The sequence below is a fragment of the Hetaerina americana genome, unplaced genomic scaffold, assembly GCF_022747635.1.
Source record: "Hetaerina americana unplaced genomic scaffold, ioHetAmer1.1.p SCAF_1, whole genome shotgun sequence".
Classification (NCBI taxonomy): Eukaryota; Metazoa; Arthropoda; class Insecta; order Odonata; family Calopterygidae; genus Hetaerina; species Hetaerina americana.
This window is the reverse complement of record NW_027286069.1, coordinates 101,276,376-101,298,836: the sequence shown is the minus strand read 5'-3', so window position 1 is coordinate 101,298,836 and position 22,461 is coordinate 101,276,376. Positions and strand designations below refer to the sequence as shown.

General features: G+C 35.9%; 1 protein-coding gene across 2 annotated transcripts; it reads left to right on the top strand.

The window, feature by feature from the left end:
• Nucleotides 1-256: 256 nt before the first annotated feature.
• Grip75 (gamma-tubulin complex component 4) lies at nucleotides 257-21,957 on the top strand. 2 transcript variants are annotated; one of them, XM_071594105.1, is made up of 13 exons: nucleotides 257-503; nucleotides 584-716; nucleotides 1,026-1,246; nucleotides 2,216-2,310; nucleotides 6,751-6,934; nucleotides 7,021-7,165; nucleotides 7,247-7,401; nucleotides 8,354-8,510; nucleotides 11,302-11,427; nucleotides 15,333-15,510; nucleotides 16,981-17,206; nucleotides 17,887-17,937; nucleotides 19,236-21,957. In XM_071594105.1, exons 1-13 carry the CDS (start codon nucleotides 429-431, stop codon nucleotides 19,554-19,556), a joined length of 2,067 nt encoding a protein of 688 aa, XP_071450206.1. In that variant the 5' UTR covers nucleotides 257-428; the 3' UTR covers nucleotides 19,557-21,957. The 2 variants fall into 2 exon arrangements, with proteins under 2 accessions (XP_071450206.1, XP_071450213.1); XM_071594112.1 differs by lacking the exon at nucleotides 17,887-17,937.
• Nucleotides 21,958-22,461: the final 504 nt, after the last annotated feature.

Sequence of the window (22,461 nt, the reverse complement as noted above, 5' to 3'; positions counted from 1 at the left end):
GCCCAATTATATATATATTTAAGTTAATTTCTAGTATATGTAAGTTAATTTCTATAATATATAATACATATAAGTTAATTAATAATAAATATAAGGCAGTATTGTCCATCATATTACTACATTTCTTTATATCATAGAAGTTAGCCTGGTGTAGATACCTATTTACTTGTTTGAAATACCGCTACAACGAAACGCAATATAACGGTTTTTGTTTTCGCATCGTAAATACGATAACGTAAGGCGGAGAAATGTATATTGATGATTGTGGTTATGATTCGAAAGAATGTAATGCTGTTAAAATGTGATCGTGCAGAGGTCATCTTCTCAGTGAATTGGAAAAAATAGACTGTATTTATTTAAAGTAATCAGTGGGTACTTCGGACATCCAGTATTACTGCAGCAGTGATGTTGTTAATAATATAGTTGAAATGTTACATGAAGTTTTATTAGCCTTGGCGGGCTTTCCGGGTAGTTTATTTGTTGAATATGATAACCGCATACAGGTATATACTTATTAATTTGCTGCTGGACATAATTTTCGTTTAAAGTTCCTGTTACTTATTCCCAACGGAATTTATTCAAGGTTGCCGACTCCGTAACTTATATACTCGATTCAGACAAGACGTTATTGAATAGAATTTTGTCCGTTGCGTCCGAATACAAAGCTCTAAAGAGTTTTATTGACGGTCTGAATAACTTTTACTTTTCGACAATAAGTAAGTATGGAAACTGATCGTTAAATGAAAATATTTACGGGGTATTACCCTTTTGTATATAATAGCCTATACATTACAAATATTTCAGTTTTTGTGTGTTAAAATGTGCCTACTCACTCAAAATGTGTTGAAAACACATTTATATGAAAATCATACGATCATTAATTATTGTTTCAACAATGCAGATATTTCAATAAATAATAAATTCAATTCGAATTGTAAAAATGACTTATTTTATTCATCCTTTATTATAACTACGATTTTCATGTTTCTTGAGAATGGACTCTAATTTTTTCAATGCAATTACAGGAGATGAATCTAACCCAAATGGATCTGGCCAACAATGTCCAGGAATGTATCTGCAAGCTTTTTGCAATGGATTGGAGGAAGTTACTGAGCCATACAACCAAGAGCTCATTACTCTTGAGTTGGAAATCCTCAATGACCCATGTTTATCTTTGACTCATATTTTGAGTAAAGTCGAAAAGCATTCCAGTGTGTTGCAATCTATGAATTCCATCGTTAAAGAGGTTTTCTATTCTTATTTGATCTCTTCAATTTTTAAAAACATTTATTAATGATCCTAGAAGCTTGTCATTCTTATTTTCATAATCATTGAATGATTAAAATGTACTAATGCCATGGGTTATTAAAGGTATAATAGAATAAATAATTTAAAACAAAATAAAGTTGGGCCCTACAGTGGCATTATTTATTTGCAAGTAGTCAATTTATTTGCCAACTCAATTGTGTCTGGGAAAATTTTCAAAAATTTGCAATCTCCTGTTTGTGGGATTATTTACAAAGATATTCATGGAATGTTTAATTTTAGCAAGTTTGAACTGAATACTTCGTGGTTTATTGGCATGTTTGTGATCTTTAACTTATCAATATTCTTCATACTTTTTCGTGTTTTGAATCTTGTAAAAGTTGTCCATATTGGATGAAACCAACTTTGCGGTTATTCACATTGATTTAATATTTGCAACCATAGTTTCATGGTTTGCTGCTTGACCATTATCCAGGGTTTACAGATTTTACTGTTTTTAAATATCTTCTCTAAGCATGAATTGTTAAGAGATGAAAGATAAGAGAGAGGGGATAAGGGCTGGGTAAATGCAAAGGAGGGAGCAAGAGAATGGAGGGGGTCAAAGGTTTTGGTAGGGGAAGGTGAAGAAAGACTGGGAACATGCTGAAATATTGGGAATGCATCACAGAACAAAGATGAATTAGAGGAGGTTGAGAGACAAAGTTGCTGGATTGAATGGATTTCCTGGGATTTGGTTTTGTCTGTGGTGTAAAAATTAGAACCAAGTGGTGAGCATTTAATATCAGTCAGATTATTCTTAAGTGATTCATAGGTAGGTATTTCATTTTGTTTAGCTCATGAGTCAGCCAAAGGTGTAATTTACTGTTTTGTGATCAGAGAGATGTGAATTCATAATATAGTCAAGTTCTTTGTCACAATTTGACATTATCTTCTTTTTTACTTTTTGTAGGTTAAAAAAAATAATGTTCGAGGTTGCTATCTTTTGGAATTCCTTCACCGGCACTCAAAATCAGGTGTTGTGGAGGTGAAGGAAGCAATGAAATGGTTAGTACTATAATGATGAAGCATTTTTCTGGACTTGAATATGAAAAATTAAAAACAAGAAATGTTATGTTCTATTCCTCTCTTCTTGCTCATTACCAACTTTCATACATCTATGGTGATTGTCAGTTATTTTTCTTTACTACTATTATCAGGTAATCTACCGGTTAAGGTAGGTTTTTGGATGGACACAGCTACTAAATAAAACATTTTGTGACTCCTAACAAAACACAAACTCCAGCATCCTACTCTATATCAGGTCCCTCTTCATCTCTGAGTACTTTCTTCCTCCCTTCATCCCGCCCAACATCCCTATCTTTTTCCTTCCCTTTCCTCGTTTGCCAAAAATTCTCCCCTCAATTACAGTCTTCAACATCTCACTGCCGGTCAATAACACCTTCATCCATTTTTCCTGCCTCCATAGGATTTCTTCCAACAAACCCCTCTCTTCGCCCACCATACCAAGTACTTCCTCATTTGTTTTCTTCTCGGTCCATTTCACCTTCTCCATTCTTCTCCACACCCACATTTCAAAAGCCTCCAGTCTACGTCTATCCTCCTGCTTCAGTGACCACGGTTCCACGCCGTGCATAGCTACGCTCCATATCAAAGTTTTTACGAGTTTTCTTAATATCCTTACTCAACGTCCCTGTCATCAACTCCCTCCTCCTTGTGAAAGCCTCTTTGCCTAGCGCAATTCTTCTCCTTACGTCCCTACTACTTTGACTGTGTTGTTCCAAAACACTTCCAAGGTACGTAAACTGTTCTACCTGCTATAGTTTTTGCCCTCCTATTATAATGTTTAGCTTTGCCTTTTCCTTTCTAGAAAATCGCATAACCTTTGTTTTATTTATATTGATTCTCATCCCATACCTGTCGCACTGAATTTCCAATTCACTAAGCAATGCTTGCAGCCCCTTGGCTGACTGACAAACTAAAGCTTGGTCATCAGCAAACCTAACTGATTTTACAAATTCCCCGCCCACTTTCATTCCTACCTCCAGGTCTTCCCATGCCTCTTTGATCATTTCCTCTGCATACAGGTTGAACAGCAACGGTGATAATGGGCAACCCTGCCTTACACCTCTTCCTAACACTGCCCAACCGGACTCCCCGTTCCCCACTCGCACCTGAGCAGTCTGAGACATGTACAGGTTGCGAATTAGTCTCCTTTCCCTCCAATCTATTCCTATTTTCTTCAATATACTCATTAGTTTTTCCCAATTCACTCTATCAAACGCTTTTTCGAAATCTACGGAACAGGCAAATACCTCCTGGTTGTGTTCTATATTCCTCTCGATTAATAATCTCATTACTGCAATGGCATCACGCGTACCTCTCCCCTTCCTAAACCCAAACTGATCATCCCCTAAGTAATCATTTGCCCTACTCTCTATCCTTTTGTTTATGATCCTGAGAACAACTTTAGCTGCGTGGGATATCAAACTTATCGTCCTATAGGCCTCACTATCTTTCTCTACGTCATGTTCCTTTTCTATGTCTAACTTTGTTGGTCTAAGTTCTTTACTATACAGTTCTTCTATGTATTCCTTTCATCTCTCTTGGATCTTTCCCTTGTCAACTATTATCTTACCCGCCTTATCTCTAACTGTTAGCATAGATCTTCCTTTCTTCCTTCCTGATAAAGGTTTAGCTTTGCTGTACAGCGCACCAATTTCACCCTTCCTCTGCAAACTTTCCATATCCTCACTCTGCGTCTTCCACCATGCTTCCCTTGCCCTATTTGTTGCCCACCTCAATTTATTGTTTAATTCTTTGTACTTCATTTTGCCTAACTCTGTATTTACATTTTTCCATTTTCTCCGCTCATCCATCTTTGTAATCATCTCATCCGTGATCCATGTTTTCCTAGTCCTTTTAGCGTTAATGGTTCCAATAGTATCTTTTGCAGCTTTAGATAACCCTTTCTTGATACTTTCCCATTTTTCTTCGATAGTACTTAGCTCTTTACCATCCTCCACAATTTCCTCTACAGCCTGTTGTACCCCTTCCTTTTTAATCCATTTAATGCTTCTATTTTCAATTTTCTAACCCACCGCCCCTGCTTTATCTTTTTGAAACGAACGCTACATTTCATAACAACTAAATTATGGTCAGGGTCCACATCCGCTCCTGGGAAGCTGTGCGAATTAATCACACTGTTCCTAAACCTGTGTCTAACCAGAATATAATCTAGCTGATACCATTCTGAGTCACCTGGCATTTTCCATGTATACTTGCATCTTTTGTGGTGTCTAAACCAAGTGTTGGTGATGACTAACCCCTGTCTCCTGCAGAACTCAACTGCTTTCTCCCCGCGGTCATTCCTCGTGCCTAAACCGTAGTCCCCCACCTCATCATTGCCTCTTCCTATGCTTGCCGTCGCATTCCAATCCCCCATCTATATCAAATGTTTCCCTGCAGGAACACACGCGATTATGTCCTCTAATTGATCGTGTATCCTATCGACCTCTTCCTTCGAATGGTTGCTCGGTGGTATGTATACCTGAATAATAACCAACTTCGTCGGTTGTCCAACCCCTCGTTAGCTCTCGTCCCCAATGCTGTATATTATTCTATAATTATCACTCCAGTAATCCCTGCTATCCTTCCATCTCACCTCGCATAGACATAAAATATCTATATTTCCCCTTTCCATTTCTTGCTTAACATTCTCCAATTTCCCTGTCCTCATCATTGTCCTAACATTCCACGTTACTATTCTAATTAATTTGGTCTTCTTCTCCTGCGTCTTCTGTCCTGCTGCTGCCGGTTTTCCCTTGCAAGGGTTTCGTGGGATGACGACCGCGGAAGCCTTGCCTCCCCCGCTGCCGGGCACGACACACGGCCGATTGGGCCGATCCCCGTAGTTGCCAGGACTCAAAATCTCTGTATTGTCCATCATCTAAATCTGGGGAATGATAATTGAGGTGGTTTCCTGTTGCCTTCCTCAATAGTGTTTTTAACGTGACACCATCACTTACTGGCTGCCCCACTGGGGTCAGACGCCATTGCAGCCGCCTCACTGAGGAACAGACTCTGCGTGGACTACCTTTTGTCTGGCTCCTAACCTTCAACCTATCTGGCATGGGTGACCTTACCAGGAGCAATTATTATTACTCCTGCCAGCACAGCTCTAGGGGTCATCGGGACGCGTAAGCCCTTCCACCATGTCAAGGTTGTAGTCCAGGGGAGGGTTTTCTTTACTATCGAGTAAATATTTTTCTTAAATATTGAAATCTTTTCCCCAATTATTTTTCTTTAATATGATTGAACTTAACACAGAAATTTTTCTGTGAATATCATTATCTTGGGGATTGGAATGGTGCAGTGGCCAACGAAATGCCCGGGTTCATATCCCAGCGGTGGTCGATATTTTTCATTGGTATTCCGATCCCTACTTCAGGTGCTGTCTGGGGAGCACTTGGAGTGAGTACGCCGTCCATCAGATGGGACGTTAAGCTGCACACCTTTTGCCACCTTTCGTTAAGAGAGGGCTAATGTCGACACTGGGTTCCTCTCCTCCCTTCATCCTTTCCTGTCCATCCCTAATGATGCAAATGACCTCAGCTGTTGGTCACCTTGCCTAAAAACTACTACTACTGTCATTATCTCTAAAAATTCCATTTAAAGCTTGCAGCTATTTATCCATTATATGGTATCACTGCAAATATTTTCACGTTTACCCCATATCCAGTTTGTATTTACTTAATTCTTTGCCTTAATGATGTATTGGGACATAATCTGAAGTAAGTTATTGTTATTTAGCTCTGAAGAAGATACCATGTTGTTGAGTAGATTGTTTTTGCGTTTTAAAGAACCTCTAATAATAAAATAACATAACATAATAGCAAATGAATAATACATGTATGGAATATGGTGGCACTTAAGTAAAAGTATGCCGAAAAATTCACTTTTGTGTTAATTTTTACAATGCACATAAAGCTTTGCTATCTCTCCTGGTGGAGAATACTGGAAGGTGAGAGAAGGAGATGTTAAGGATGAGAGAGGTGGGCGGGGGTGGTGAGTGGTTGCCGAGTGGCTGTTTTCTAAATATGGGAGGTTTGTAGGCTCTGAATGCCCAAACATGCCGTATTCCTCCCCTAGACCTTACATCAATACAAGTGTCATCTTAGGGTGTTTGTAGGTTACACTAACAAAGTTTACTTGGAGGAATAATGGGGTGTTATATAGGGTCAAAAACTTAACATACCATTTGTAAACTAATAAGGCTTTCACTTTCTTTTCTTAAATTTTCCCCAACCTTCCCAAACCTCCATTGTATTAACTCAGTGATCCCTATGACTCTCGTCTTTATATGCTTTCATTATGAGTAGTATCCAAGTATGACATTTATTTGAAAGTTGTGATATTGTTAATAATTTCATTACCTAAGTACCTACCTATTTGTTAATTGAAACGTATTTCTTTTCCTTCTTTCAGTCTAATGAGAAACTGCCATGCTGTTTTCTATCAGCAGCTCTCCAGCTGGCTCTTGCATGGACAGATCATTGATTTCCACAATGAGTTTATCTTGCAAAATAAAAATGATCTTATTTCATCCATGTCATCTTCTACTCCAGACAGTGACGCAAGCCCAGGGAATGCACTGGAAGATAAGCAATTTGTATGAACCTTAAGCAGTTGTTTTTGTGTGTCCATGAAATCAGTATTTCCAGGCCAACTTAAATATCTTGTACTTTTCTTTCACAGAATAAGAACAACCATCTTCCGCATTTTGAATATACAACTAGACCAGAAATGCTCCCGTCATACATACCATTGACATTGGTGAGCAAAATTGTGTATGTGGGCAACACAATCTTGATGTGTGGAAATGATCCCAGGGAAAATTCTGGTATGTTATTTGATAATATCATCTTTTAAGACCCATAGTTAATTTTTACTTGCTAATTCAATGGGGATGCATATTTTTCAGGAACTCGAATACCATTGCATAGGAATAAAACATCAATATGTGGAGAGAAAGAGACTTATTTTTTGAAGAAAATTGGCAAGTTGAAGGAGATGGAGACATTCAGTATATTAGAATTGGAGAATGTTGTGGATGAAATAAAGTCGTGTGTCACTGAGGTAAGTACAAAAATCAAGTCCCCAATACCTTATAGACATTTAATCTGTGTTTATGCTTCCCCTGGTACATGTACCTAGGAGCTGTATGGATACAATAATGTGCAATTTTTTTGTCTTAGCCAAAACATTAATTTTTAATACATGTGTTCCTCAAACTATTACCAAGAACCATTGTGGTGGGATTTGCTTGCATTTGGATATTTTCATGTGTCCATCTTACTCACAAACTTTCTGCATAGGCATACGTAATACACCTCTTACTGCATGCTGTTTATCCTCTTGATGCATCAATTTTTCTCATTTTTCTCATCAAGCACAACTGCTACCATTTTGGATGCATGTACCTTCAATTTCATTCATTTAGTTACTGTTGATGTGTTGAAGAAGGAGTACATTTATCTTGTTACTTATGCCAATCTTATCCTTGCATCCATTTTGCACATTGTTATTCATTAAAGACATTGAAGTGATATTATGAAATCTTATTTCAAAACCTGCTTTTTTTTAAAACTAGTAAATCCAGGCCCAATCTACCCTTAGACTTGCCTTATTAATTTTATGCATCTATCTTCAGAGATTATTTAACATAGCTTTCTATGTTCACCTGAAGAAGGCTTATAGTTACATATTAGCTGATTTGTCAATTGAAAAAAAATTTAACTGAGTTGATGTTTCCCTACATAATATTTGATTAGAAGGATCAAATATATGGTTAATTGAATAAAAAAAATAATAAATACCCAGTATGAATAACTATTTTAATTACTCTAAGCTCTATTTTAAAACTTTCTACTTGAAAAGCTCAAACCTCCTAATGTCCCCATTCAAAATCTACCTTTGGGTTGATTAGCTTGGTGTTGGTTTGGCATTTTTATTAGTTATGGATCAAATAATTGATGTAGCATAAGTAATTGCATAAGTATTCCACTAATGGATGTTATTATTATTGCAGCATTTGTGGGCTCTAGCAATGAAAGAGGCTCAGCTCAATGTGCAATTTCGTCTTATGAAGGACTTCTTTTTACTGGGCAGAGGAGAACTATTCAATGAATTTATACATCAGTCAGAGTTCATACTCAGTAGGCCATTGAATTCATCTACATGTCGAGGTAACTATGTCCATAGTACCTCTTTCAATTGAGAGAAAATGTGAAGTGTACTAATGTTGATTATTATGGCTTATTTCATATGAAAAGGTTTAAATTTTAAAAGTTCTGATTTTTATTTTACAAACATTCAAAGTGAGAATGAGGATATATGATCTACTATGAAATTGGTTTAGTAAATACATTTTTTTTAATTGATGTCTCTTAATGACTGTGTAAACAGAGCTACTATGTGATTTACCCACTGCAAATGGTCTACTAAGTAAAGTAACCAAAAGGTGCATATATTTGTAATGTAATGATGTTTTTACTGAGGCTGAACTTAAATAATTGAAAAACTTTGAGTCAGAAAGAGTAATTTCCTTTCGAAGCATTGTGGAAAAAAACTGAAATTCTGGATTTGATTAAAATATGTCCATCTGAGTCAGGATTAGGGGACTGGTGTAATAACAAGGTGGCCTTTGGCCTTGTTATAACACTGGCCTCCTATCTCATTCTTGAATCCTTGGAAAACCAGGAAACCCTGGGAATGAAAATAACCTGGAAAAACTTGAATTTTGGAGGATGAATGGTATTATACTGGAAAATAGATGTTTGAAATTAGAAGAAATAATGGCTGATGTAGTTCATCATTTTAATTGAATGTGAATGACTATTCCAGCAATGGTTTTTAAACTATTGGCTTTCAGTTTGATATGTAATCCAAAAGAAGTTAAAAAATTGTATGTTATATCTGTGTACATTGAAGGAGAATTCAGGCAGTTATTGGGCTAAGTGTTGCACTGAAAAGCAACTGCCTACTTACAGATGCATTACAGCTGAGAATTGATTTCTCCTGTATTCTCAGATATTCTCCTGTATTTTCATTTATTTACAAATTGGTATTTCCTGAATGCTGGCAATACAAAATGCAAAATGATGTCAAGACATGGTTAGCATACCTGTATATACAGGTTAGCATACGTGTATAGATGCTCAAAAAAGTCAAAAATCCATAGTAGGACTCAACAACTAAAAGTGAGGTAATCTCTCTAATATGAAATTTTTATTTGCATGATCTGTCTGAATTTAAAGCTATTTTTATTAATTCATTATGTAACATCGAGTTCCCATACTTCAGGGAAAATGCTGAAATGTTAATGCGTGTATATTTAGCAAAACTAGCAAGGATTACACTCTTGAGATTCTTGAGGACGCCTAGGAAATTAAGAGGGCGTCTAGATAACTTAACTGGCTGAAGCACTCAGCCGGATAGCTAGGATTACATTGGAGAAATGAGATGGGAAAACCCTAGAGTGACACACCTGATATGTAATTGCTGGCTACCATTAAGAACAAGGCAATATGTTAATGAACCCTCCCAATGAACCAACTGCCCAATGAACTCCAACTTTGATGTGGTAGATGGACTTGCATGTTATGATAACCCATAACCCAATGCTTCCAGGAGCAAATGATACATTCTCCTGGTAGAATGCCCATGCCATAGGTTCCAGGGTTAGATTATTGGCAAAGTTGACATTTTTGAAATTTTAAGCTCCTTCCTTCTTCTTTTACAGAGTTATGTACTTCTACTGAGTTATAATCTGTTTAAAAAATTAAGAGCTTGCACAGAAGATTCCATTTTTGAACAAAGGGTAAAATTTTGGACACCATCCTGGGGTAGCAAAGCCCTCCTCCATGACTGAGTACTGGGTCATTGATCCGGGGCAAATATTGTTCCATGCCCAAATTTCATGGGGCACTGAATGTGTGAGCCAGAGGTAGAGCTTGTAGCATCAGATGGGAAACATTGGAAATTGTCAAAATATTATTTCACCCCCTAATTATAAATTTCCTTGAGATATGCTTTCAGTATGATGAGAAATTCTGAAAAAAGTTTTGTCCAATCCGAAGGTGGTGTATTTGAGAAACATTATTTAACAATGCTATAAAATTTTAATTTTATGAAAAAATATTCTAGTAATGTTAAACATATTGCTTGTGAAGGCTTCTGTGATGTGCAGATAATGAAGATCTAAGTCTTCTGGGATTTACTCCGCGTTGGTCCTTATTTCTGGGACAACAGTTTTGCCCACGTTGCTGTCGGCGTCTTTACTTTTGGCCTGAAGATGCCGACTGCAACGCCAGCGAATCTGTTTTGCGAGAAATAGGACCAATGCAGAGTAAGTCCTGGAAGACTAAGATCTTCAATGTTAAACATAATTTGTAACTGTTTCTATCACCATTGATTGAGTCTTAAGCTTTAATATGAGTCATAATACATGGCTTTTAGTTGATCGATGGTGGAATTTCAAGCAAAACTATTTGATACATCTATTTTTGGCCGAAGGGTAGTATTGTATATAGTATTAAAAAATGCAAATCAAGAATTTCAAGATTTGAGTATCAAAATGTATTTTGTGGTTAATAATTGCCCATTCAGTGATTTTGGGCAAAATTTAACGGTTCAAGATAAATTCGTTTATAGAATTGAAATGGAACTACCCATATATACATAGAAACCCTGAGTATATTTTTTTATTTTTTTTTGATATCATAAACTGCCATTCAATTTAGAAAATTCTGGTCCTAGCATATGTCGTGGAGTTTTTGATAAAATCTAACACACAATACTGAGAGAAATGAAATATGAAAATATTTCCTTGGAGTTGATGTCTTTATGGTTGGCCTTTTACATATAACTGAATATTAACAATTGAATTAAAATGTTTGTCTATATTATACATTTGCTTTACATTTCCTTCTACAAATATTTTTATAAATACTTGTAATTATTTCTTTTTATTTTCAGAGATCAACACTTGCTTTTCTGTAGCAGCTTGCAAAATTTTGATGGAGGATGACCCTTCAATAGAGAAGTTTCAGTTTACCTTTGTTGAAAATAGCTCTTGTGCCCAGGATGGAAAGCCTCCTCTAGGTTGGTACTCTTTTTAAGAATAGATATAAATTTTTTTAGTTTTCTCCTTTGATTGGAATACTTTTAATTCTTAGTATGAGGATAGTTTGAAAGTTTCTCTGAATCACCACCAGATGTCAGCACTGGTGCAATGAGTTTCCTGCATGGTAATAGGTAATCCTTGACAAGTAAACACGTAACGCATCATTGCTTTGGGAAGAGATGTGGTGCGGATGCCTCTATGTTGTCGTTCCTGTGTTGTGATTTGTGAAGTTGGAAAAAATTGAGATTCGAGTAGTAATTAAATATTGACTAGTAAATAAAGTTATTAAAGCAAAGGAAAATTCATACCGACTTGGAGAGCACTCCGGGGACTCAGCTCTTTCATATTCAACTGTTGCCTAGTGAACAAACGAGTTTAAGTTTGGTCTGGACAGCCTAGATGAAGATCCGCCTACTGGTCAGCCAAAATGTGCGACTACACCAGAAATGATTGCAAAAGTGTCTCCCACAGAATCCAATCGTTTTCTCCCTGTGGTCAATCCTTGTACCTAAACTGTAGTATCCCACTTCATCACTACCTCTTCCTTCACCTATCGTCACATTCCAATCCCTCATTGCTATCAAATGTTTCCTTGCTAGAACACATGCGATTATGTCCTCTTAACTGATCATATACCCTATCGACTTCTTCCTCCTTATGATTGTTTGGTGGCATGTATACCTGAACAATGACCAAGTTCATCAGTTCTGCTTTTATCTCTACTAGTAATAATCTATCCGTTGCTTGTTCTATATTGACTACACTTCTTCCTACCTCTTTATTTCATATTATGGTAACCCCTTGTTGGCTCCCATCCCCTCTGTATATAATCAATAACTATCACTCAAGCAATCCCCACTATCCTTCCATCTCACCTCGCATAGACCTATAATATCTATATTTCCTCTGCCCATCTCTCACAATACATATATTCTCTAATTTTCCTGAATCAACATTGTCTTTATGTTCTAAGTTCCTATTCTAACTAATTCGGTCTTCTTCTTCTCCTTCTTCTGTGCTGCTGCTGTCGGTGTTGCTTGGCAAGGGTTTCGTAGTTGTCAGGACTTATTTTCTCTATACTGCCCATCATGAAAATCTTGGGATTGATAATTGAGGTAGTTTCCTGTTGCCTTCCTCAATAGTGTTTTTAACATAACACCATCACCCAATGGCCTCCTCCCTGGGGTCAGATGCCTTTGCAGCCACCTCACTGTATGGGCTAACTTTCGTCTGGTTTCTAACCTTCGACCTACCTGGCATGAGTGACCCTACCAGGAACAATTATTATGGCCTAGCAGCACAGATCTAGGGGTCATCAGAATGCACAACTCCTTCCACTTTGCCAAGGTTGTAGGCCATGGGAGGGATTTTTTGTGTTAATCCCTGCAAAATGAATAAGCATTGAAAGCAGTCCTTCAAAGCCTAAGAGAAGCCATGAAGTGCTCATCATCAATGGAAAAGTGAATATTGTCGATTTAATAAAAAAATAAAAAAAATGTATCCTAAAGTTACCATTATATATACTGCCAGTGTCTTGAGTTTATTTCATCTGTGAGTTGGTGAAGAATGGAAAGGAAATCAGTGATGCATCACAATACTTGCGGCATTGTATTTACATTATTTCAACACAACTACTTCCTTCCTTTAAAACCCCTAACATTTCAGAGTGTAAGAGGATTCCTTGGTAGATTACCTGGCTAGAGCACTCAGCTGGACATTGAGGGATCGGGGTTCATATCCCATTCAAGGCAAATGACTTTTATTATGTGAATTTGTTGTATGGTATTTTTCATTTTGATGGAGGACCAGTTAGATAATGTTCTGTCTAAATTATTTATTATTTTTGATTAGTACTGTCCTTCCAAAAACAAGTTGCCATCATTGAAGCAAAATTTTTGATGAATGAGCCAGTGTGTTATCATGGTGAAAAATACCACTTGCCGCTCCTCCAAAGTTCAGGCTGTTTTAGCCTGATTCTCTGTATTAGGTGTTTCACAACCCCTCGATAGTGCTCCATGTTGACTGTCTGGCCTTTAAGTAGTTATTTGTGATGTACAACCCCCTTGCCATCAAAATAAACGTTCAACATCACCTCAATGTTCGAGAGAACTTGTGGAGCATTGGTCGGCCAAATGAGGCGACGACTCCAGAAATGGTGAAGAAAATCCACAGTGATACTGGATGATGGTCAACTGAAAGTGAGTGAGCTAGCAGACAAGGTAGGCATTTCAAAAAGTGCAGTACATTGCATATTGACTGAAAATTTGGACATGAGAAAGCTGTGTGCAAGATGGGTGCCGCGTTTGCTCACACTCGAGAAAAACCAGTGTTGTGAAGATGTTTCAATTGAATGTTTAGCAAAGTTTCACAGCATCAAAGCAAAATTTTGGCACCATTTCATAACCATGGATGAAACATGAGTCCATTACTTCACACCTGAGATAAAAGAACAATCTAAACAATGGATTCAAAAGGTAGAACCGACTCTTAAGAAGTCTAAGACAGTTTCATCTGCAGGCAAGGTCATGGTGTTGGGTTTTTGGGATGCGTGTGGGATAATTTTCATTGACTGTCTTGAAAAAGGAAAAACTATCAACAACAAATATTATGCGAACTTATTGCAACATTTGAGCAAAGAATTCAATCAATAGCGGCAGAATTTGGCTAAGAAGAAAGTTGTTTCATCAAGACAATGCATCAGCTCACAAATCCACTATTGCAATGGCCAAAATTCATGAATGAAAGTTTGAATTTCTACCTCCTGCACCATATTCTCCAGATTCAGCCCTCTCAGATTATTTTCTGTTCCCAAACTTGAAAAAATGGCTTGATGGTCAAAGATTTTCCAACCATGAAGAAGTGATGTCGGCAGTTAATGGCTGTTTTGATGAGCAAGACAGTTCTCATTATAAAAAGGGTATGGAACTGATTGAACATTGCTGGGAAAAGTGTATAGAGCTGAAAGGAGATGATCTTGGAAAATAAATACATTTTTCCAAAATTTTTGTGGTTTCTTTGTTGGGTTGGGTACTTCTGGGACCACCCTCGTTTATCCCAAACTGCCTTGCACATATGCGTTTGTGCAATTAATCTTCAACAGTCAGAGCCGAAAAAGCCGGAGCTTCATTTAATGCTAAATTATGTGTTATAAAGCCTTCTTTGCAATTTGTCCGTCATCTACTTGGGCAATGAAGTTACTTACTCTTAATTATTTTGTTATAAAGTTGTTTCATCTTGTAGACTATTTTGGAAGTTTCTGTAATCAAGAAACTAACAGAATGGAGTTAGTAACTCTACACCCCTTTATTTCATACCTGTACATGATTGCCAAATAATATATTTTAGAAATTGAATTAAAAAAAATAGTTTTTCTTTTTATGTTTCCTGGCAAAGAGGATGAGTGCATCAGTTTTCAAACTATTTTCTCATACTTACCATTTTACCCCTGTGAATGCTTTCTCTGTAGCCATTTTGTGGTATTGTGAATTGCCAATTGTGGACTTAGTGAAACACTTTGCCAAAAATATTCATCTTATTGATTTTTGTATTCTTTCACCCAACACATTTTGATCAAGATCAATTGGTGTGGTATCTTATAACTTGATTGAGATGCATTTTTAGCAATAACTTGATTCAGACTTTTCATCAGGATGGGGTGCACTATTTTTGTATTACTTAAAGCATGAGACTGCATCCCCTGTGAACTGTGAATGAATATTTAACATCAGTCTCATAATAGTCATATTAATATCTACTCTAATTTCTTGAAGTGAACATTCCAAATTAATTGCATTTGATGTAAAATTAAAAGGAAAAAACAAGGAAGCTACTTGTTGTATGTTACTGCATTTATTACTTTGAATTTTCCTTCGTTTTTCCTCAGATGATGGCTGGAATCGTCTTTCCTTGACTTACCATCCAACCTGGCCTATTAATATTCTATTCACTCCGGTTGTGCTTCAGAATTACAATACTTTGTTTCGTTTCTTAATTCGTGTGAAGAAGATCCAGATGGATTTGAACAGTGTCTGGAGAGTTCACGTGCAGCTGAAGACTAGAGGGTAAGATAATATGCCATTATTTTTGTGTCAAATAGGGTGAAGTCAATGTTGCATTGAATAATGTTATGGTAGGTTGAGGCACCTACGTTTGCATGCTTTTGGGAATCTCTTCTCCCTGCTCCACTATTGCAAGCCTTGACTTGGGTGTCTTGGAATTTCAATGTGTTCAATAAAAATCTCCCACCCAAGGGAATAGGTTGAGTGTATGGATGTCACAGTTATCTTGACCATGAATAGGATGTACAAATTCTTTTATTCAAGGAAAGGGTAAGGTAAAATGAAACAAAATTAGTACAGGTAATTTGTTTAGCTCGATAAACATCTTATTTTCTCATTAACTTGTAGGGAATGAGAATATATAAGTCTACACTATGCCCTTTCTTGCAAAGGCTGGATCATTTGAGTGGGGAAGATTCCTGTAGTTTAGGATCAAATCATATTATATATTATAATATTTTCTCATAATTTCTTATGATGGCAGAGCAAGGAATTAAGGCAAGTTCCAAGAAGCTGCGGGAGATGCCGCTGCATTAACTTTTGATGGAGTCATCTGCTAATATGCATTACAATTACTCCCATCAAAAGTTACTGCTGCGGCATCTCCTGCAGTTTCTTGAAATTTGTCAAAGGTAGAACACCCTCAGTGTTTAAAAGTTGACTTTAACCATGTGGACTGTGGCGCATTGCGCACGACTATGAATGCCTATGACATTGTATGTACAGTATTTCATCCCAACATCTTGTTCCTTTGAAGCCCCCAAAATTTCAGATTTTAAGAGGAAGCCTCGATAGCATAACTGGCTAAAGCACTAGGCTGGGCATCAAGGAATCCCGGTTCATATCCCGGTCAAAGGGAATGATTTTTTACTCTCTGTAATAGTTGCATTGTGAGGCAAGCTGCTTATCTGAAACTGGGGTATGAATTATGGTTTTATACCCAAGAAGCACTGTACTGTAATTTTTCCACATACTAATGGGCAGAACAATCTAGATGGATGTAGTGACAGGATTTTGTAACTTGAGAAGATTTTGGTGATCTCACTGTGAAACAATTTTTTTGTGTCTCATTATTCGAACGCCAGTTGTTAAACGATATAATCGATTTCTAATTGATGTGCAATACTCATCATCCTTGATGTTAAGGTCATGTTTTCTGTTAATAAAAGTAAGGAGTGCAAAGATTTTGTATTTTAAGCAAACTGGAAAATAGGAAAATGACTAGATTTCATGCTGTTGTGATATGTCCCTTGTTTATCTGATGATAATGGGCACACAATTTTCTCCATTGGGTCAAATCATTTCTATTTTTAATTATCCATCAGTCATCTTTGATTAAATGCCTTTTAAGCAATTAGTGTTTGTGCACTATCATTTTTCAAGGAATTTCTCTAACATATTGAGCATATTTTCGAAAGATATATGCTTCTCTGATATAAACAACAATTCTTACTCAATTTTGACATATTACAGAATTTGTCGCAGTAATCCAGTTGTTTGGCAGTTGAGGAATTGCTTGATGTTTATTATAAACAACTTGCAGTATTATCTGCAAGTGGATGTATTGGAAAGTCAGTACTCTGCTCTTCAAAATGTGGTGCAGAATTCCAAAGACTTTGATGTCATTTGGCAAGCTCACACCAAATTCCAAGCAAACATAATGAGTCAAACTTTCCTTTTTATGGGACCTGAAGCTAGTGTGAGTATATTTCCTGTGTTACTTGAAGAAATTTTGAATTAGAATTTTTAAGAACCTTTTGCATGGTGCACCATTTTGAACCTGCATCTTAATTTCTTTGGCATTTATATTTTGTAGTAATTTTAAAAATATATTGGATATATTGTTGTTTATTATTTTTTGTTATAATGGCTATGTACAGTAAATGGCATTGCTATGTATATTATAGTGGTGTAATTTTAATTTAAATTATCTACCCTTGAGTAAAAAATATTTCTTACAATGACAGAAATCATTACCATAATTATTTACTAATCAGATCCTTTGGATTTGGAGATTCTCCCAGTGTGATACTTCAGTATTTTTTTGAGTTGTCTACTCTCCTGTATTTTTTCTCCATTGAAATTACATATGTTATTGGAAAATATTGATGTCCCTGGATTACAGAGTATGAGTTCCAAATGTGGTTGATAGGGGAAAGTATGCCAAAAGGTTGGCATTTTTGTGAATAATTTGTCATTGTATTTTAGCTGCCCAAATCATTTTATTTTAGCTTTTCAAGTTTTTATTTGTATTGCTTTGAGTGGTAACTAAATGTATTTTTGTTTTATTTCTGTTGTCAATTATTTGTTGTTACTGGGACTCTCTAACATTCAAACTTATATTCTGTCTTCTCATGAACATTTTGGGAATTAAAAAAGTCTCGTGGTGTTGGGCACGTGAATGCAGCATCAACAAAAGTTGGAAATCCTGTGAGTACTCCGGTATTAAGCTTTGATGATATTGTTTTTATTAAAATCGTTTGAAAATTAATTGTAGCTTCATAGATTAAAAGGCCTGCAGAGTCCAACCCTGTATAGAATTAAGTCTCCCAAAGCACTTAACTCTGTGTGGCAAAACATTATTTCTGAAGTCTCTAAGTTGGTATGCATATGAACCGCAGAAACACGCTTACATAGTAATTTATATATTTTTTGAAACAACTCCTAATATAGGGTGCAGTAAAGGAATTGTTTTGTTACATATTCACTAGCGTTAAATTAATATTGTGTTTTATGATTTCCCTCTCAAAATTTTCATCATGTAATTTCTATTCCCAGCTTTCTGGTACAGAAGTGAACCGTTAAGAATCTCCATATGGCTAATACTTGATGATATGCACTAGATTTGTTGATTCATGTATCATAGTTTGCTTTTAAGTTCATGCAAAGTGTGTATTGTACACATTTTCATGTGGCATCACAGCTTTTCAGCATCCTTAATGTATTAATCAAGTTTTTTTTTTAAGTGAAAGCTTTAAAGTGTCACTTGATAATGCACTTCACTGTAATCATTCTGTCAAAGTCACTGCTTTACAAATACTTTTAATGAGTATTTTCTGTGCACTGAATGAATGTAGAAGTGTTGTAGGTAGTAGTATTGACATTTGAAAATACATGACCATGAATTTTTGGTTTTTTTATATGCCAAAAGTGGCAAATAGTTTTGTTGTATTATTTCATCAATCTCAATGCTTCTAATCTACATGTGAGAATATATTTATATCAAGTCAAGTGGGAGAGAATAATGAGTCTTGGTATGTATATGTATTGGTCTATATAGGACTATATACGTATTGGTTCAAAATAGGGTGATTATCTATATGGATTTGTACCATGTACTATTATTATTCTATTAAGATGCACTTCCATACATTGGATTGGATCAAACCAAGAATCTCATGTGAATATGCCACTGCTATAACTTGAATGCAGCATCATTCATTGGCTTTATTGAAACTTAGAAAATGTTTCAATTAGTGTTTGTTCCTTACTATGTGTTGGCGACAAACTTATTTGTATTTTTTGCTTTCACCTGTTGTTTCAGTTTAGAATTGAACTTTAATTTTGATAATCATATGGAAGAAAAGGTCCAATCTCTCCGTTGGATATTTTATTAAGTATTTATATGAGGCCCTATTAGTGCCTGTGAAGGTTGTTTGCACGAAGAAGAAGATTCATTTTCTTTTAAATTAATTTTTCAACAGCTATAAATCATATTTGCCTTATAGGTCCATGAATGCCTATTGCATCTTCTGAGCATGGCTGAAATATTTTGTTCAGAGACCAGAGCTGAAGAAGCTCATGATGAAGAGCTGAGGAAGCAAGATGAAGGCTCTGTGCCAGTTGAGGCGCACAGGAGTCCAAGCAGTAGGTGGGCTGAGGATATGGCATCTGAATTGGAGAGGCGTGTTGTTTTCCTCATGCAACTCTTGTCAGGTTTGAGGTCACATCCTAGTGGTATTCATCTATCACAGCTGCTCTTGCGACTTGACTATAATGGCTGGTTTAGTCAACAAAATAGGCGATGCACTGGGATAAGTACTGAATGAATGAATGAATTGTTAAAGGCAATTTAATCTTTTATGCACAATTTTAGGATTATTAATGGTAGTGCTTCTTCATTATGGTTCTTAAATCATCGGTTATAAAACTAAATTTTGGTATGCAACCAAACTTTATGTGCATGTATAATATTCAAAAAAGCTGTTCAATGGAATTCATTTTAGCCAATTTAGGGTGAATTCATATTTCCATGACAATTCTAGATAAATTTATTTAGCTACATATATTTTTTCTTTACTATTTATCTACAAGAAATGAACTTTCTGGATATATTCACTGACTATATCCTAGACAACGACTCTCTTCATATACTCTGTATGCTTAAGTGTTTCATAATATATTCTTGATAGGTAAGTGATGATGTTAGCTAAAAAATTATCGGTTTGATTGTAAGATGGTGTATTTGTTCATTATTTATTTGTTGCATTATGTTGCATTTATAAATAATAGTGAAGTGTATCGAATCTCACTTACAGAGGCTCCATAGTTGTGCATATTTAAGTGATACAATGTTATTGGGAACCAAACCATTGAGTATTCATATCTAAAACTGTTAGGCAAATTCGCTTGGAATGTTTTCAAGTTACTGCAATGGAAGGGGTAAGGTTTCAGCCAAAAAAACTAGTATATCTTTGGCGGTAATACTTTTTCCTCTGTCAAAAATTTAAACATGGACGGTAAAAATAGGTGGGTACCTATATGGGTTTGTGAGGTTGGACAGTGTGATAAAATGGCTGGATGGGGATTGAATCAACTCATTTGTACAGCATTAAATTATTTAAATTTTTGTAAAACAATATGAAAAAGTCATTCCTACTAGATAGTGTCCATCCAACCTCTTCATTCTGCACTTGACCAAAATCATTAGAGTTCATGGAGTATTATTTTCAGATGACATTATTACCTCTCACTTTTCAAGTGGTAAACCAGCCTTTGCTGACTTGAATGACCTCAAAATGACATATGATCATTGTACTTTCATGGAAACAATTTGATGCTTCCCCAGTGTTCCAAAACTGCATTACCATATTTCCCAACCCATGAGATGCACTTTTTTTACTCAAAAATATGCTCATCAGCATATGTCTTATTGGCCAGGGATACAAGGGTACAATTTTACCTATAAATACTAGCTGATTTGCTGGAAAAATACCTTCTATTGCATATTTTTTGCTGTATCTAGGAATGTAGGAAATGGTTTCCTTTAATATAAATGTCGATAATATCACTGTTTTGAGGCAGCAGTAAGCAAGTTTTAATATTTCGTTGAAAGTAATGCCTTAAAAATTACCAAATAAATCTTGCTTTTATACAAATTTTCATAGTATCAAAATAATAGCAGAAACTAATCATTGCCTAAAAATTTAAATTTTTAATAATATCATTGGATTTTAAGATTATCATACTGTATTGCATTTAAACTTGAATTCATGATTTAAGCTTCAGAACATGGAAACAAGGGAGTTGAACGGCATTTTGGCTCAGTAATGATGAATTTCTGGGATCCTACCATGAGCATACATTGATATAAGTGTAGCTGCTAAATTTTTGCTGTAACAATTCAATTTTTTGTAATAAGTGTTATCATCAAAATCCTTTCTTCTCTTCTGTCTGATCCGAGCATTATTCATAAATTCTAGCCTCGAAAATCAGGGTGCATCTTATGTGCTGGTGCATCTAGTAGGCTGGGAAGTATGGTACATAAAACCATTTTTTGTCATGTAATAAGTCAGTAAGAACACTATAGATGTGTACGAGGAACACTTACAATATTTAACTTCTGCAATATTTTTTACATGTATGTAAAATCAAGCTGTATAAAATCAAAAATGTACTGTTTACTGTGTTTTTGTGTACTGCGAGTTTGAAATGTATGGGATTTTTGACCTCCCATCAATTGTAGATGCAAGGTTGGTAAGGAAGGAAGGAGGAAGAGAGGTGCATCTGAATTACAAATGTGAGATATGACATGAATCATGGAAGGTGGTACCTAGGGATGAATGAAAGCAAGTGTAATTGTACTTGCATTCATACACATTTCACAATGTATAAATTTTCCATATTGGAAAACTATTGTATAGGGCAAGAAAATTAAACTCCTTAACTAGATGACTATGTTTGATTTTACTCTGTCAGAAGTTCAACAAAAATGCATCATTTTATAATGTATTATTTTATATTTACATACCTCAGTAATCAACCTAAAGGTTTGTTTAATAGGTAAAGGTAAATCTCACCTAATCCTAAGCAAAGCAGTATGTGAAATTCTCAAATTAGGGCGTGAATGGGGCCCGGGTCCTTTCTCGGTGCCATCTTTGGTTTTCAGGAGGATCTGCTGGGTCAAAAAATCACATTGCTTGGGTGAGGCTGAGGATTCCCAGGGGCATGACCAGGAATTGAATATGGGCACTCTGGTCAATAGGCCATGTAATTGTAAATTACAGGTATTTAATGTAATTTTTATTAAAAATTACCTGTACATATTCCAATGCTGCAATTTCCATGGGTAAAATTGATTTTTAGTATTAATAAATTAAAAGTTAATTATTCATAAAACATACTATTCAAATATTAAACATTCATTGTGTGATAAGTTTTAGGTACAGGCATTCTAAAAACTTAGTGGCCCTTGGGTAGAAGTCCCTTATGTGTGGGAGGCCTCTTTGTCTGAAGATTAAGGTGATGAGGGTGTGAGAGGCAGTCACATTGTGTCTCAGGGTATTTTGTGATACATGAAACCTTGAAAACAAGTTGTGGAAAAAAACTTGAAAAAATTCTGGAAAAACCCAAAAGTGAGCATTGAAACCTGGAATTTTGGAGAATATATGCTGCCCTACTATTTACCATTTATAGTGGATGGTAGAAGGAAAAATGACACTAATATTTTCATTT

Excerpts from the sequence above, each read along its gene's own strand:
- Grip75 (XM_071594105.1), top strand. The coding sequence starts at position 429 with ATGTTACATGAAGTTTTATTAGCCTTGGCGGGCTTTCCGGGTAGTTTA. Across the intron at positions 717-1,025 it reads CTTTTACTTTTCGACAATAA|GAGATGAATCTAACCCAAAT; the intron begins GTAAGTATGGAA and ends ATGCAATTACAG. Across the intron at positions 7,166-7,246 it reads TGATCCCAGGGAAAATTCTG|GAACTCGAATACCATTGCAT; the intron begins GTATGTTATTTG and ends CATATTTTTCAG.